Genomic DNA, 17,416 nt, shown 5'->3' with positions numbered 1-17,416 from the left:
GTTGGCCTATACAATGACTTGCGGGTGGCAGCCGATAATCAGGTCAGTGTTTTTATCCACCCAGACAAGTCTGGTAGCAACTTATCGACTCCGGAGGGATGAAAGGCTTGGTTTGCACTGGGGCGGTTTCGAACCATCCACGGTGTTGCCACATCGGACCTCTAACCGCCTGTGCCACACCCTTCACAACTTCCATTTCTCTACATTTGCTGCCTAGCCAGTTTTATATTTTCCTTATTTTCTTAGGAGCAAAGTTACTGCAACAACGAGCACCATAAATAACTTCGCCGTCATGGGCGAAGGTTAAAGGCATCACCCCATGAATCTGGGGGTACTCGAAAACCCGTTTCAGCAGGGTAATGCCTATATAGGGTCGTAGATTGTGATTAAGAGAATGATTCCGTTCATCTCTCTCTGGACGACTCTGGAATGCTGTTTCTTACGACGCCCTCTATTGTAGCGCGCCACCCTTGCGCCCCGCCCCTCCTGCGATTCGTCGAAAACCCATTCGGACGAATCCCAGGCGGGGTGCAATGTTTAACCTGTTTAACCTTTGTTTTGTTTTGTTTGTTTCTTTTTTGTAATTGTTTTGTTCAACCTAACGATAGTCTTTGTGGACTCGAGAGTTTGTGTCCTCACAAACATCAGCCTTGAGTTACCCGTTATTCAGTTAGTTAGGACCTATTCGTGGTGTCTACTGAAAACTAGACGAAATAAGTATGTGTTGTGAAAATATGTTTTTTCTTTGAGCATATCCGAGCACTGTACAACTGCATCTGAGGCGTGCTACTATTGTTATTTGTTTTTTTTTTGTCAAATATTGACGAAAAGTATTGGGAAAAAGTGAAGCAACACGCAAGAGAGGCAGAAATCTGCAGTAAAGTCATTCAAACGTATCAAAAAAACACAATGATACTCCCTTTGAGGATACTGGTCACGAAGAATTCGACACTGCAATGTAGTAAAGTATTCATTTTAAAATATGTAAGTATAAACTAAATCTAAAAACACTGTTCGAGAAAGTTCACAATGTCCGGCTTTTACTCTAGTCCACAGTAATTTCAAGAACAATTACGGAACACAGGAGAAAATTTAGGAATCGGAAACTTCAAAACTTCAGGAGCATCAGAAGTCTGAACTTTCCCAGAAAGAGACGCACAAGACTGACGAAATGAAATTTTGTAAAGTAGACGATCAGTGGTGGAACTACTCGACAAAATGGCTTCTTACACTTTTTATGAGTAATACAATTTACTTCACACGGATTCATTTTGTCAGTACTATGGGTATAAACAACTATTTTGTCAGATAAACAAAGCTGATCGGTTTTTTTTCTGAGGTCTCTAAATTCTCTGAGTTTAGAAGGAGCTAACTCTGCTAACTCCTTCTAAACTTCTAAACTTTGTTGAAGAAGAAAAGCCAACACTGAAAATTTTCTCCAACACTGCCTTTGAACAAGGAAGGGAACAATACGGTGCAAAATGTTATGAAGAACTAAAAACAGGAACTATTTCTAAAAGAAGCGTAGAGAGAAAAATTTTCGGGCGGGAAATATTTCAAAGTATTTGAAACGAGACTTACTTCTTCGAAACCATCCTCTTCTATGGTGGGAGGTTTCTTTTGTCTTGGACGTGATCGTGGTGGTTTCGGGACTGGCGCATGTGACGCCGGTGCCGACGATTTAGTTACCGATTCGATAAAAGTTGGTGTAAGCGACATTCGCTGCGGTGTTGAAGCTTTGGTAACCGTTGGACGTGGACCACCGGCTACCGTTGATAACACTGTTCGTACCGAGTTCTCAATGGAATCCGCCAGCAGCGCACCAACTTCATCTTCTTGCTCTTCTAGTAGCAGATTTGCCGCTGTTGCGCACAGTTTCTCATCCTAAAACAAACACCTGCACTTCTCCAGACTTTCCTGAACGAGACAGAGAAAGGTTAAAGGCAGCATACCACGAATATGAGGTGGTGCGGATTTCAGGTGGAATATCCGTATACGGGGTCGTGGATTATGGACACGGGGGTGGTTCCGCTCATCTCTCCTTGCATCATTGCAAACAGCCGGCCCCTGAATGCTGTTTTGTACGACGCAATCTATTGCAACGCTCCACCCCTTGCGCCGCCTCCGCCCTGCGATTCGTCGAAAATCAATTCGGACTGCTCCGATAGGCAGTAAGGGACGCTACGCGTGCAAGGGTGGCGCGCTGCAATGGAAGGCATCGTACAAAACAGCGTTCAGGTGCCGGCTGCTTGCGGCGATTCAGGGAGAGATGAGCGGTACCACCCCAGTCTCCATAATCTACGACTCTGTATACGGATACTTCACCTGGGGTCCGTACCACCCCAGATTTGTGGTATGCTGCCTTTAATTTGAGAATGAACTTGTCGCATGGTAGTTCACCAACACTACGCATCCGAAACACATATGTCTCAAGATTTCCGGAACTACGCCTACCTGATACCTTCGACACGCCTCCACCAATTGTGCAACATCTTCATCCAACGGTATTGGTTTCTTTTTACCCACAATCGAAAAGGATCGCACGAATTTACCGCCGATAAATGGAAAGAACGGGTTTTCGAGAAGTCGATACTTCTGGATTGCGTATCGAATAATTTAATGAAAACATACTGTCGGTTTGTGTTGAGTTGTCCACTTGAATTACTCCCTTACCAGTGGTTACTGGAACATGCACAGATGCGGTTCTGGTCACACCGGCGCCGGCAAGGCTTGACGACTTTGTGGAGCTCCTGGAACTGTCGCAGATCTATTTTTCTCATCGTCTGGATGGATCCAGTTAAGAAAATGAGAAAAGAAAGCAAGAGTATCCCAAAACAGGTAAGGTAAGTAATGGTGGTTCCAAGCAACACCAATGGTACATTTTCTCCAGGAAGGTCAAATACTTTTTTTGACAACTTTGTAAACTGAACAGCTGTAACTTGAGCTCGACTTATTTTTGTTCCCACCTTTTTATTTTAAGTTTCTTTTTATTTATCTACTTTAATTTATTTCAATTTCTGTTTTATTCTTTATTTTATTTTATTTTTATTTCGTGCAACTAAAGTGCAATGACAATTTCATCAATAAATTTTTGGATGCTACGTTTCTTTCGTCGCGGCTCCTCTGTTTTCGGCTCATGTTACCTCCGAAAAAATTTCGACCAAAAATCTAGATCTTTGTTTCTAGCTCTCAAACAAACATTCGAAAAGTTTAACTGTTCTCATATTCGAGTAATCGAATCGAATAGTCAAGAACGCCTGTTCATTCGAATTAGTTCGAGATTGAACAGTCGACGCGATTCGAATTTTCTAGTCCGAATGCTTCCAAATGGAGCAAGAAATCGAATGCTATTCATTTGTTGCGGCATCTTTCAGAGTATCGAAAATAAAATATTCGAATATTCGAAGCTACTCGCCGAATACCTCACATCACAGTAACCAACCTTACTGAACCTGACTGCATCGATGTCCTGGTGGTTTTATTGGACAAATGTTTACTATCGTAGGTTCCCTGGGAATTGCCAAAATGACATCTGGAATAGGAGGATTTTTTTGAGAAAGTAGAGTGTTTATTCAGCTTCAAAATTTAAAATGATCTACCGTATCAACTTCGTAGTAGTATATGAAGCACGAACATTCTTTTCAGGATGCAGTATAATGATGTAGAGTTTAGGGAAAAACAGCAATATAAGAGGTATAGAGGCGGATAGCGAGAACGAGAAACTCATCGTTAACGCTTTATTCACCGTACCCATATGTAGTACTATAAATGCAATCCACACAACCAGAGTACAGTACCTAAAAGAAGAGTGAATCCGTAGTAGATCCGGAGAGATTAGCTGGAATAGAAAAAAAAGTAGTAGAATAGAATGAACTTACATTGTAAATCCTATAAATTTGGCCTCGTTGAAATTTTCAGGTAGATTTCGAGTTTTTACCGCATATAGCGTACATAAGGAGATCAAAAAGAGATTCCACATGAAAGGAGTAAGAAATGAGCCGGATGATGTAGAACAAACGAGTACGAGACTAAAATTTAAGAATAAGTAATGTAGAAACATAAAAACTGTATGTTAGAGAATAATTGCTGAAAGGTGAGCGATACCCTCAGCCTGGATCTTGCTTATGAATGCTAATGTATGTTTCTAATAGAAGAAAACAATAAAAAAGATAACGTCTGTGGAGTTTTAATCCACTTGGGATAGGCGAACGGTCTGAGATTACAACTGGGAATTCATTAAGGTTTTTACGAACACATATATGTCTATACAATGAACTGCAGGAGTTAACCGATGTGTTAAGTCAGTTTTTATCTTCCTATACATGTCTTGTATTAATTTATCGATCCCCGAGAGAATGAAAGGTTTGGTTGGCATGAGGGCGATTTCGAACTATCAATCGTTCGTGCGATCAGCCCTTACTAATTCCCCTACACTCGTGGTTCTAATAGGAACAGAAACTCGCGACAGCATATCTCCCTCCTGATATTCTTGGAATGTCCAGGAAAATTTTAGAATTATCTTATAGCCGGCTACTACACAGTACGTCGAAATGAAATGTTAAGCACATTCCTCGCAGAGTGGAGTAAGCAACATAACTACGTCAGATTTAACTATGTGTTACTAATCTCATTACTCAGAGATGCTGGTTTAAGGGCATTACCCCAGGAATCTGGGGTGGTGCGGGTTTCAGGTGGATTATGCCTATACGGGGTCGTAGATTGTGCGGAGGAGGGTGATTCCGTCCATTTGTTCCTAAAAAAACGGCCCGGAAGATGCGGCTTCGAGCGTTCTGAGGCGCTATTTTCTACAACGAGTTCGATTGGAGCGCGCCAGTCGTGTGCACTCGTCGCATCTTCCAGGCCGTCTTTTACGGCAATTAGGAAGAAATGGACGGAATCACCTTCTTCCGCACAATCTACGACCCCGTATAGGCATTACCCATTTGAAACCCGCACCATCCCAGATTTCTGAGGTGATGCTTTTAATTAAATAGATATAAATGATACTAGTCTAGATTCCAGATCCTGTGGTTAGCTTCGCTAATTATTTTTGTTCCAGCGACCGCGATACTCGTAAGATAGAGCGGGGAGGATAAGGACAGAGCGCAGGGAACGTGTGATACTGAGAAGAATCTGAAGTTGTTGTGGAAGTATCGCGGCAGCCTGGACAAACACATATGCACCGGTGACTCTACTCATATGTACAGGAAAATTTTGTCTCCGTTCACTTGGAGTACCTTGATGGGAAGGAATTCTCCACACTGATATGTTCTACAGTTACGAGCTACACAAAAAACAATAATTCAAAGAAAAAAATCGTACCGATGTGGCAGGTAATGAGATGAAAATCCGGCGGATGGCCATTCCTGTAACACACCAACCGCAACGATAACAGACTGGATCCCAACGAGGATCCATGTGATAACCACCTGCAAAAAAAAAAACGGATGGTAGCAGAAAGAAAAAAAACGGAAAAGACAGTAAAGGTAGAACTATTCGCACAGAATGCAAATGGTCATCGAAACTGTACAATTAATAAACGGAGGGCGTACCTGAGAAAAAGTGCTAAGAAAACGTGGCTTCTTAGTAAGTATACGTTTTTTACTGCCGGCTAAAATCCTGGCAATACGATTAGTTTTCGTGAGTAGAGCAGAATACACAATGGAAAAGGCAATGGGCGGTATTATCCTGAAAGAAAAAGTGAGAAGAAAAGCCTCATACGTAAGATACTGAATGAAGAGAATCTTCGTTTCTCTGTGAACTTACCTGGTCAAAAAACAGGAAATTGAGGATGGCTTGGCCAAAATCGAAAACGTTACAGCATAACACGCCATAATTCCTTAAAAAACTGCTAATTAATTCGATTAAATAAGTTCTTCAGTTGTTTCTGTGAAACCAACCTGAGAGTATAATATAGCTAAGCTCCCTAGTTGTACTTTTTACCACCGGCGTACTATTATGTTTCATAAATATGATTGTAGTCAACGTGGTGGTAATCATTCCTACAGTAGCGAGAATAAGCGCCAGTATCGAACCAAACGAGTACCATGAGAGCGTTTCGTGTGGAAGTGGAAGGCAAGCTGAAAATTTTGTAGTTTGGTGCCAATATTTACCCGTTAAGCGCTATGGATTTGTCTCTTTATTCTTCTTCCCATCTTTATTGTTCCGCACGGATCGCCGCATCGCATGATTTGCGGGCTGCGGAGCGTAGCGGTTAAAATCTAACTGAGACCCTTGCTCACAATATTTTTCGTGTTTTCTATTTTTTTAGTATTTTCCAAACGGGGCAGAAAAGCTTAGGCCTAATAAGCCTAAGCTGGCTGGCAGTCCTTCCAGATCGCTGTGAATGAGGGGTTTGAGGGTTTTCTGAAGGAAAAGCGCACAATATACACAATTTTACCCAAACCGGGCAGAAAATCCTAATCCACGATGGTCCCCCACCTGGACTCCAATCTCTATCTTCACCGCATTGCTTCTTTTGCAACCGCTTACGCAACTACACCGTGCTTTTTGTTGTTTTGATCTTACTACATATATACTTATACTCAGAGCGATTCCCACCATCGCCGCAAGCGCCGCCAATGGTAAGAATTATATGTGATTATTGACAACAAACTTAGCACAGTAAACAAAAATTAAAATTTGTAAATAATAGTAAGAAGCAGAGGACGCACATCTTCTCAATTCATCCGGCCAAAATCCTATCGTACAATTCTGGCACTGATTTGTGGTGTAATTCACTATCTGATGGTCCATACAATTCTCACAAATCCAACAACATGCAATCGTTTCGCGTTGCTGAAAAAAAACCCCAGATAATTTCAATATAATCACATCCATAGTCAACGCTGAATAAACAGCTAAACAACCGCTAAACAAACCCGTTGTCCGACGCCACATGGTTTACTACATACACTTTCCGGTAGTATATTAGAACGGTCGAAAAAAATAATATTATGCGAGTCCGTCATGTTTAACTCCTCTACACCATTGATGTTGTTTGATTGAAAGCTGCCCACTTCTGCGTATGGTTCTTCTGGTGAACGTTTCCCTACATAGTTCAAAATATCGTACCTAAACAATAAACAATTTCATTAGGTCATAGAAGTATGTATGTTGAACGTTCTACTAAGTTACCATGCTGGTGGATCTCCGTTGCTGTCAAAGTATATCGATTGTTTGAATTGATCTTCGTAGGTAACATTCAGTAAGTACTGGTAAAGAAGGGTACCATTTCTCGACAACATTTCGGTGCATAACGTTGAGTTGTCACTAAAAAAGAACTGTCAGGGAAAGAGAAGCCTGCTCAACACAAGCAGAATTAGACACGTGCTTCAATCTTGTCAACCAGCAGTGTCCGCACATTAATTTCACAAGGGAAAGACCGATAGACAACTGGTTGGCTTTCTTGAATGTGCACATTTACTTGCGGTATTTGATATGGAAGACTACTAGGTGGTACGGGAAACCCAATAGCAAAAACAAAACACAAATCTTAACCCACTATCTTCTGACGAAGGCGATAACGCCGAAACGTTAGCTGTTGTTTAATAAAGGAAGATCAGTACCAATCTTGGCTACAGCTCAAGAAAATCAATTAAAAACTACGTTTCAACATGCCAAGATTCAAAGACAGTCAAAAATAGGCAAGAGAAGCTCTCGCTCATCTCTGAGTGAAATTCTAATTGATTTTTTCTGGATTAAAGGTATCACCCCACAAACCTGGTGTGGTAGGGGTTTCCGCCGGGTAGTGCCTATACGTTGAAAACCAATTCGGACGAATCGCAAGCGGGAGCGGGGCGCAACGGTTGCGCATTGCAACCGAGGTCGTCGTGAGAAACAGCGTTCTGAGATCATCCGTTTACACCGAAACAGGAAGAGATGAACGGAATCACCCTTTCCCCACAATCTACGACCCCGTATAGGCTTTACCCGGCTGAAACCCGTACCCACTCCACATTCGTGGGGTGATGCCTTCAAGAAAAGACTTTAACAATCTTACATGATTTTCACATTTCCAGTCGCAGCTAGAAATAACAAAACACAAACAAAAAACAACAATAACAAAAAAAAACAAGTAATGAAACTACTGGAGATGTTATGTTATCACATCAAAGCAACAAACTCTAGGTACACATGAAGGTTCCTCTTATTTGGAAAAAAATCTGGATTTCTGAATATGCTCTACATCTTATTTCTAAATATCTTTAAATACTGACCGACATCGATCCTGATACATAGCTTTCAAACCGAACGCAACCACCCGGATGGAGTTAATCACTTGTGACAATTTGGGATCCTTAAAGTCTAGTTTTTCGAATAACAACACTGGTCTAACGCTAACTGCCACCCACCTCCTTGTACTCCTTATCGAGGTCTTCGTTACCGGTGCAAATCCGGATATTCTCGTTGTTTTTGTCCTCTTTCGATACAGCAAATTGACAACCGAATTTTTGTTGCCAAAATTCACGAAACCATGGGTTCACCGTGTTGTTTTCCGGATTCAGCTGTGAGTAATACGCTCGAAAACCGGGTACCTAAATATATACTCTTTAAATTCATGGATTCATGCTATATTTATTCACTTTATTTCATTCATACAAGTCATATGTCATTTTTTTTCGCGCAGGTGTTACGTAAGAAGGTGCTTAGGAAATATTTCTTTTGAAATAGTACTTTTGACCTCGGACGTCCACGGATAACTACGGATTCTAGTTGTATGTGCTGGAAATTGATCGGAGATGTAGAGAGGCTGTCAGCGGTGGGTTTTTGCGACAATCCTAGCACCGCGCAATGATAGAATTTTTTGTGATGACTGTACGATTCCATTCAATGCAGGATTACTTATTTGTACAGACATATTTATAATTTATTCATGATGCTATATAATAATGCGCTTTGTCCGTGTATGCCTGTGTCAAGAAATTCCACAAAGCAGACAGATGGGTACATCTGAAAGAAAGATCGTCAGAAAGTTGCATCGGTGCCAGAAAGCTGTAAATTGGGGTAAGACGGGTCCCACTGCGTCGAATTAGTCCGTTGGCACTAGAAAACGCCAAGAAAGATTCTGTGGGACGATGCGACAACGCAGGAAATTGGCATCAGCAGAATTGTTGTGCAACAGCATCGCTTGATAATTCCAAGCGGGTTTCGTTGTTAAATAAATGACATATTGTGAAACGTTTCATGTCCGTGACAAGTCCATACACCATAATTTACGTCTCCGTGTCCTACTGTAGTTGCCTCCACCATGTTTGCCAGATTTTTTTTCCAAAGCCTGGATACATGCATGCAGACAGCTGCTTAAACAGTACTTGGCAGTTTACGTGATTTGACGTAGCACACTTATCTTCATGAGAATGATGATGTCATTTCCAAGTCATTTTACGTTTGCATTCTTTCATTTTCAATTTATTTCTTTAATTTTTCATTTTCATTCGTTAAGTTAGTTGCTGAGTAGGAGGATGATAAATTTCTCTGATAAAGTGTGGATAAAGTGGATAAAGTGTGTGGCGCTAATCAATCCGCTTGGGAAGCGCCACCACTTTCACTTCAATTCAGAATCGTTTGAGGTTTACGAACGTAACTGGCCTATACAATGACTTGATGTGGCTAGCCGACGGTCAAGTCGGTGTTTTTATCCTCCCAGACAAGTCTGGTACCAATTTATCGACCCCGGGGGGATGAAAGGCTTGGCGAGCGCTAGTGCGGATTCGAACCTCCGTCGATCGTGCAGGAATCGGAACCTCTAACCGCTGTCCACGGCCATCCCTTGTAGGCAAATGATTGCAAGAACACTATTTATAGGCGCGTTTGTTTCTTAAAAGTAGTGAAATATGCTTCATTTGACGAAAAAAAAACATTTTTAACTCTCTGACAGAAATTTACGTGGAGTGCTCCTACTTAAAATTTGTATTCATAACTGAATGGGAGCGATGTTGAGCAAAAAAATAAGAGGAAGAAAATATCACCTTCGGAGCGTGGATACGAATGCTGAAACTGCCTTCAGCCTCATTTTCCAATCCTTCCACAACATCATTTCGATCCGCCCAACCATCCGAACCAATCCATTGGAAACGCTGTGAATAATTTCGTTTTGTTTTAGCTTTATAAGCTTCATGTGATGAATGTCCTTGAATGATTCGTTACCTTAAAACTCTTGTTCTTTTTGATGAGTTCTTTTTGTGCTTGAAAGAAGTTCCTAATAGTAAGTCCTTCGCAAAAGCAAACCACAACTTGTGGTCGTAATTTTTGGCTGGCGAGAGATTTCAGCACCTAAAAATTGCTAACATTTAATCACCTTAATTTAATTTAACTTAGTCTAATAGAGAAGATCTTTTTAATTCAATTCAATTGAGAGGATCTCTTTAAGAAAATATTTCAAAAGCGAGGGTATACCGTGATTTTTCTGCAATTCTTTGAATCGTTTTCTTTAGAACTACGCTTTTAATTTTACGACTAAGTACAGTTTCCGACAAACTCTTATTCCGCTCTCCTCACGTGACCATACAAGCCGATCGGTAGCGTGAAGAAGCAACACAACCAATAAATCGCGGAACGACCGTGGTCGATGAGGAACAGAGATTTTGACAAAAACTATATATTTGTGAGAAATAAAAACGAGATACACAGTAAAACACGGATGATTCAATGGAATTCTTCCAATAAAATCCTCACCATTGATATCTGTAGCTTTGTAATTCTTACGTTTTTCCAATCAATTCAATTAGTTCTTATTGTTACGCTTAAAGAGCACAAATTGCTTACGTTCTTATATTCTGCTTCACTGGCCAAACTTTTGATCTTCTCCGAGTATGCCACACACACCACAGAGTTCTTCTGATTCACAAGCCGTTCCAATGCCTCGAATCCTTTTTCACCGTAGTTGCCTTAATGAAAAAAGAACAAATGAATGAGAATTTCGCAGATATCCGAGAAGCTAAGGGAATATCGTCAAAGAGCTGCGGTTAAACAGCAGTATCTCAGGAGAAAAAGTCGCGTTTTCAGAACTGCTATACTTCAGAATCATCTTTCCTTTACATAGAAAATAGTTGAGATGATGCAGAAAAGAAATAGATTTTAAAAAATTATTTAAAAAAAAACAGACCAGCTGAGTAAAGCACTGCGATATAGGTCCAGTTGTAATGATGAAGTAAACGATTTATTGCTTGTGCCTGCCAAACATCGGATGGTACAACGCTGTAAATTGAAATATTTAGATATTTAAATAATGCAAAATAGACGTCAAAAATATGAAATACCGCATGAAATAGCCAAATTGTTCCTTGTCGGAGAGATCCGGTGTGGTGGCTGAGTATCCAATTTGAGGGATTCGAAATACCTAGAGGATTGGTTAGAGTGATTTCTGTTTCTCGTTTGCGAAAGAAAAACTTAAAGCGGGATGAAACAGTGGCTAAACATGGCTCTGCATTAACAAAATTAGGCAAATTCTACTCCAAATTTTCCCTATATGGTCGGGTCAAAACGACATGAATCACGAGTGTAGTTGCGGTGCATTTGCGTACGCGCTCGAAACGGCGCGGTGGAGGCAGCAGTTGGGACCGAGGTGGGACCATCGCAAACTGCAGCGATGGTTGGTGCCAACAAGGGTTCCAGTATGCTCCTAACCGCTACGCTTCACCGCAGCGCCTCTAGAGAAGCCGGGTACGCAGTTGCACCGTGCTTCACGTCGTTTTAACCTGACTATAATTTGATAATTTCTATCGGTGGCCAGGTGAGTTTCTCGTTGATTCTGTTACTCTTCGGAAAAATTCTAGCAATTTATGAGAAAATCTCCTTTTTACGTAGCAGAGGGCTTAAAAGATTTCTGAGTACACTGCGAGGGAACATTTGATGGCTGAACTTTTATCAGACGTGGAGACGTATAGTCGGGTCAAAACGACATGAAGCACAGTACAGTTGCACGAGCGGTCGCGCTAGTGGGACGCGGTTGACCGCTCACAGACGGCCTGTGAGCGGTCTGCTTGGCAACTTACCAAATGTTCCCAAGTAACGTCGATCGAGGATCGGTATTCACTGTAATTTTCTATTTCTTCTCTTTTTTTTTGCTTTTCTTTTTGACTTTTTGGCCTTTTATGTTTCCCTTTTCGTATTTGTGTTATGTTTGCTGTATTTGCTTTTTTTTTATAAAGATCTATATACCACCTGTATTGTTCTTAGGTTACTGCATTGTTTTATTTTCATGTTAATGTTCTTTTTTGTTTGCTGGGAAAGGAAGGTATGTGAAGAAACAAAATAAGAGAACAAAAACATAAAAATAAATAACAAAAAAGATTTGAACCAAATTTCAAATGCAAAATATGAACAAAAGTAATACGATAATTTAAGAACAAATACGACATAGATCTCTATAACAAAAGCAAATACAGGAAACATAACAAAACACGAAAAAAGAAACATAAGAGGCGAAAAGTCAGAAAGAAAAGAGAAAGAGTGAAAAGAAACAAAAATTGAAACCAATACTGATCCAGGTGACATTACTTGGCAAAATTTGGCAAATTGCCAAGCAAACCGTTCCTTGGCGGTCTGCGAGGGGTCAAAAACCGCGTTGCTCCAGCACGACCGCTCGTGCAACCACACCGTAGTTCATGTCGTTTCGACCCGACTATGTGAGCAAATGGCACAAAAATGATGGGGCAAACCGACATGAAACACTGACAGTTGCTAAAGCGGCTGCGCTCGAAGCGGCGCGGTGGAGCGTAGCGGTTGGGATCGTGCAAGAATCCTTGCTACCGCCACCCATCTCTGCAGTTCGCCATAGTCCCACCTCGATTCCAACCGCCGCGCTCAACCGCACCGCTTCGAGCGCAGCCGCTTACGCAACTGTCCGCGCTTCATGTCGTTTTGACCCGACTAGAACACACTAACATTTGAGAAATTGCCCGATGATCACATCACTAACGATTTACGTTACGGCCCTAATGAAAGAAAAGTCGACGTCCTGCATACTTGTAGAAGGAAAAAAACCGTTTGAAGCGTGACCCGCTGAGTAATCCTGGTACGGATTCTTTCTAAGGTGAGATTTCCTTTCTGGTTTCTCCGACATAAAATTGTTAAAAATGCACAGAGAATATATTTCTATTCTATTAATAGTTTTGCTACAGTAACCCGATTCGTGACACTTTTTAAACAGTCACCTGCAATAGATTTTGTACAGCAATTGTCGCCGAACTCTTGCCAGGTCCTACAATGGCGACTACTGGCACACTTTTCTTGTTGCAACCGGGCGTCTGACAACAACTGCATTGAGCGACACCTTCGCGAAGAAATGCAATTGTCTGCTCCATTGCTATTCGTTCGGTCCAACATGAATCTCTGGAAAACACACAGGACAATCTCAGAAAATGTACAGTTCAACAACAACATTTCTCCTTTGATAACATCCTGGATTCGATGCAATCTAGACTCAAAAAATACCCAACACGTCACTGCTACCAAGACACCTCTTCGCGAAAAAGATCTTTCCAAAAAAAAAAAAGAAAAAAGAACGAGTACAACTTCATAGCAACTGGTTTAAAGGCATCACGCCACGAATCTGGGCGGTGCGGATTTCAGATGGGTTGTGCCTATATCTATTCCGTCCATTTCTTCCTAATTACCGTAAAAAACGGCCTGGAAGATATGGCTCCAACCGTTCCGGCGCGCTATTTCCTACAACGAGTTCGATTGGAGCGCGCCAGCCTTGTGCACGGGCCGCATCTTCCGGGCCGTTTTTACGGTAGTTAGGAAGAAATGGACAGAATCACCCTCCTCTCTGTAATCTACGACCCCGTATAGGCATAACCGACCTGAAACCCGCACCAGCACAGATTCGTGGGGTGATGCCTTTAACTGGGTGGCGGATTTTGAGGGCAGCAATGTCTTAGTTTGTTTCCACACATAGAAATCAAATTTTATTCTACACTTCAGCTAATTCAAAAGAAGAGAGTAGTACGATTGTGGGAGAAATTTCACGTTGTGTACGTGAATTGCACAAATCCTCATGATCTTGGTCACCAGCCCAGATTCTTAAAACTCGTGGACAGCCGTATGTAATGATAAACATTTCAACAATGAATCCTCAATACTTTCATTTCATAGTTCCACCGTGTAGTTTAGAGGTAAAGGATAAAGTGTACGGTGTCGAACAATCCATATGGGGATGCGCCTATGCGTTTGACTTCAAAGGTAGCGTATCAGGAAATTGACGTGCTGCGGAAACTTCGGGAAAAACACAGGGTTTGGATTGTATATTACGAAAACGAGCGTATTCCTCCTAGTCGTCCAAAGAACGGAGTGGGACGCGCTCCTTTGTACACGCTCCGATTCGAAAGCGACCTATTCGTTGGTTTTACTCGAATAGGCTGAGGAGGCGACCTCATCAATCTTCGACCGCTCTCTTGTGGACGCGGCGCGTGCGCAACAATGACAACACAATTGCAAGTGATTTCGCAGAAAAGAACGTCGCTTTTGACGCCGTTTTTACAACAATTAGAGGAAGATGAGCAGGCTCATCTTCATTTCCGTAATCTACGTCCTGAACTCTACGTTTTCCCTGTTTTCTCCATTCAACGTAAACTTTGTGATACGTTGCCTTTAACTGAGAACGTGCAGCCTTACGATAACTTGTGAGTGCTGTGCCAAGTCAGTGTTTTTATCCTCAGAGACAAGTCTATTGTCTTATCGTCCCCATAGGGATCAATGACCTGGTTGGCACTATGACCGTTTCGAACCGATCGATCAAGCATTCACAGCAGAATCTTTTAATGACAGCTTCGCACCAACATTTAAGAAGGTCACGGATCTCCTTCAGTGGGGTGGGGGGTCACAGTCGTTTAGTTGCAAGGCTACGTGATGCCTCCAAAGTTGACGGATAGGGTGCTAACCGCGGACCAAAAGCGAGCTTGTGCCTGTTTAGAGACGCAAGTGGATTCAGTATGCATATTACAGTAATAAGCAGTACGCACATTTGCATTGGAAGAGGATATTAAAGATTTTATGAACCCAGGAAGATTAAGTACGTCATCAGAGTGACGTACTTAATCTTCCTGGCTGAATGAAGTGAGACGACAGCATCCACTAAATGCCGCACATGAGAGCGTCGCATTTTTCCTTCAAGGATTTCGTGGAGAGGTCTGATCATCGGATCGGAGGTCTTTTTGCAGTGCGTTTGATGTCGCGTGTTATACCACACACGTATCGTTTTAGAACTCATAGAGGTATCGCGAGACAGTCACTCCGTTGGCAGTGTTGAGGACTGAAGAACGTTTTTTAATCTTACCGCTATTCTGTTCAAGAAAGCATAGGTTTTCTTCGGCTTCTTGTCCTCCATACCTTTTCAAACTGTTTCGCTCTTGGTGTCATTTGTTTTCGCGATCTTGTTTCAGGTAACGACGCTGCTTCCTTTTCAGACGCTTCCGGTGGTTCAAATCAACAGTACTGCTGACAACACATACAAAATTATACGTGGATTCTGTCTCCGCAGATGGGAAAGCTAATTTCTTTCTCAGGTCTAGAACCGAAACTTTCTTTTGCCTCATCCTAGATGCACTTTGTGAGTGGATTTGCATGGTAAAGTTTCTTCCTGGTTTGTACTTCATTATAAGCGGTCGTCCTGCGGAATTTCATTCTGAAATCTTCGTCTTTCAGCCATGTCAATTTCCGGTAAAGGAGGAACTCTTCGGTTCCTTTGTGAAACCTTATCCTAAAGCCGGGAAGAAATGGACGGTGCTCAGAGTCGAAAGTGACCCAAACCGCTCTAAATTTTCGGATATCTGACTAAGTAATGTTCCTCGTCAAAATGTAGTCGGGATGAAGTTTGGGACTTCACATCTTCCGCTAGTGCTGCTCTTCACGCGTCAAAAGGGTTGACCCTTGCCACGTAAACTGATGGCGGCGATGTTTCCTCTTGGTCGTTGAAACGGTGATGAATCCCGCCTGTTCACGTAAGTCAACCAAACGGCTAACGTTATTCGACGTGCGCTCCGCGCACAGAGATAACCCAGAAGTTCAGACAAGTAGCTCGTTGCAGTTTGTTCGACAATGTACGACAATTAAGCGTGACGAAACGGATAGTTGTTGCCGAAGATTCTATGCTTCCTCCAGGCACTGCATCTTTCAAATGGTAACCTTTGGCGATGTGCTAGACGACAGCACCTTTTCGCAATACATGGGATTCCTGGACTATGGAAGCTGTGCAAGCTGAATGGCTTGTACGTTCCGAAAGTGTGCACTCAAAGGCCTGACTGCGTATAGTACCACCGCAAGCAGACGCAGACAGAACCACCGCAAGCAGATGGCAATTACTCTCGTATACGCCGGAGGCACCTGTGCCAAAGAAAGCAAAATTAGAAGCGCCGGACACATGATGCGTCCCAATGACAATCGTTGGACCAAAGCTGTAAGTGACTGGATTCCACCCGATATCAAACGCACCGCAGGAAGACTGCCGACCCAATGCTCAGACCTACTCAGAAAGTTCTTCAAAGAAAGGTATGATCTTTGAGTCTTTCGAGAGAAGAGAAGCCACTTAGCAACCCTTGTGCGTGATCGACATAAATGGAAGTATTACTGTCCACTCAAGCAATTAGGCAACAACGAGAGCACAGTATATCAATATCACTACAAAAATACGTAAATACGTACAATCACAAATGCCTAAACACATACTACCCATCCATGGATTCCCTGATGTCTTAAAGGTGTTTAATTAGACACACTCCAAGATCCGGTGAAGATATGAATGAAACAGCATTTGCATCTACGACAGGTCTGTTTTTAAAAATTATTTTTGGATTTCATTGCTAAACACACACACTTTCCTGAATTAATCCCTAATTATTATCTTTGGTTTTTCTTCCAGTTTCCACTAATAGCTTGCTATCGACTATCGAAGCAAAGAGATTTCATCTCTGGATACTCAGGATATCTGGCTTATTTGAAGTACAAAGAGGTGAATTCGAGTATGATCTCTACGGGATCAATTTTCACATGTAGAAATCGACTTAGAGACGGTAGCCGCAAAGAGTAGTGGTGAATATGAGACGTTTTTTTATGTAACACAATGATTTTTTCCTAAGTAGAATGTTTTAAATTACAATACACATGTAAAATCCTAAATTTTGAACACAGCAGATGTTGAAAAAACACAACAAACATACGATCAATGTCTCAAAAAAAACCATTAGTTCGCCGGAATCCGTTCGAATTCTTAGAAAAAATTAAAAATGAACCTTTGAAGTCAGAATTACACGCTTACGCTTAATCTTTCTTAGAGAGATTGAGTCCAGGAATGATTCAATCAGATAAATACGCCCGAAACGAATCAAATCACTCGTCTTACTCCGTAACCTAACACCTCGACATACTTGGCGGACGTATAACCGTTAAGTATTAAAAAAATCACACATTTCGAGGT

At 41.8% G+C, this 17,416-nt stretch overlaps 1 protein-coding gene across 3 annotated transcripts in view; it reads right to left on the bottom strand.

The window, feature by feature from the left end:
* The window catches only part of RB195_007450 (uncharacterized protein), a gene marked incomplete at both ends in the record, with an annotated part of 33,950 nt that overhangs the window by 2,311 nt on the left and 14,223 nt on the right, over positions 1-17,416 (bottom strand). The window contains 22 exons of one of the 3 annotated variants that reach the window (XM_064181081.1): positions 1,425-1,494; positions 1,582-1,884; positions 2,455-2,492; positions 2,632-2,750; positions 3,443-3,532; positions 3,600-3,797; positions 3,879-4,028; positions 5,323-5,429; positions 5,553-5,688; positions 5,767-5,839; positions 5,901-6,080; positions 6,675-6,798; positions 6,882-7,074; positions 7,138-7,272; positions 8,220-8,299; positions 8,355-8,537; positions 9,972-10,079; positions 10,150-10,275; positions 10,768-10,889; positions 11,108-11,199; positions 11,262-11,341; positions 13,158-13,335. In XM_064181081.1, coding sequence (XP_064037897.1) covers positions 1,425-1,494; positions 1,582-1,884; positions 2,455-2,492; positions 2,632-2,750; positions 3,443-3,532; positions 3,600-3,797; positions 3,879-4,028; positions 5,323-5,429; positions 5,553-5,688; positions 5,767-5,839; positions 5,901-6,080; positions 6,675-6,798; positions 6,882-7,074; positions 7,138-7,272; positions 8,220-8,299; positions 8,355-8,537; positions 9,972-10,079; positions 10,150-10,275; positions 10,768-10,889; positions 11,108-11,199; positions 11,262-11,341; positions 13,158-13,335 — 2,885 coding nt within the window. Of the gene's footprint in view, positions 1-1,424; positions 1,495-1,581; positions 1,885-2,454; positions 2,596-2,631; positions 2,757-3,442; positions 3,533-3,599; positions 3,798-3,878; positions 4,029-5,322; positions 5,430-5,552; positions 5,689-5,766; positions 5,840-5,900; positions 6,081-6,674; positions 6,799-6,881; positions 7,075-7,137; positions 7,273-8,219; positions 8,300-8,354; positions 8,538-9,971; positions 10,080-10,149; positions 10,276-10,767; positions 10,890-11,107; positions 11,200-11,261; positions 11,342-13,157; positions 13,336-17,416 lie in introns of all 3 variants that reach the window. The other 2 variants (XM_064181082.1, XM_064181083.1) reach the window with 2 other exon arrangements.

The sequence above is a fragment of the Necator americanus genome, chromosome I (genome assembly GCF_031761385.1).
Source record: "Necator americanus strain Aroian chromosome I, whole genome shotgun sequence".
In the NCBI taxonomy this organism is placed as follows: domain Eukaryota; kingdom Metazoa; phylum Nematoda; class Chromadorea; order Rhabditida; family Ancylostomatidae; genus Necator; species Necator americanus.
Note: the sequence above shows the minus strand (reverse complement) of the source record. Positions and strands in the feature narration are given on the sequence as shown.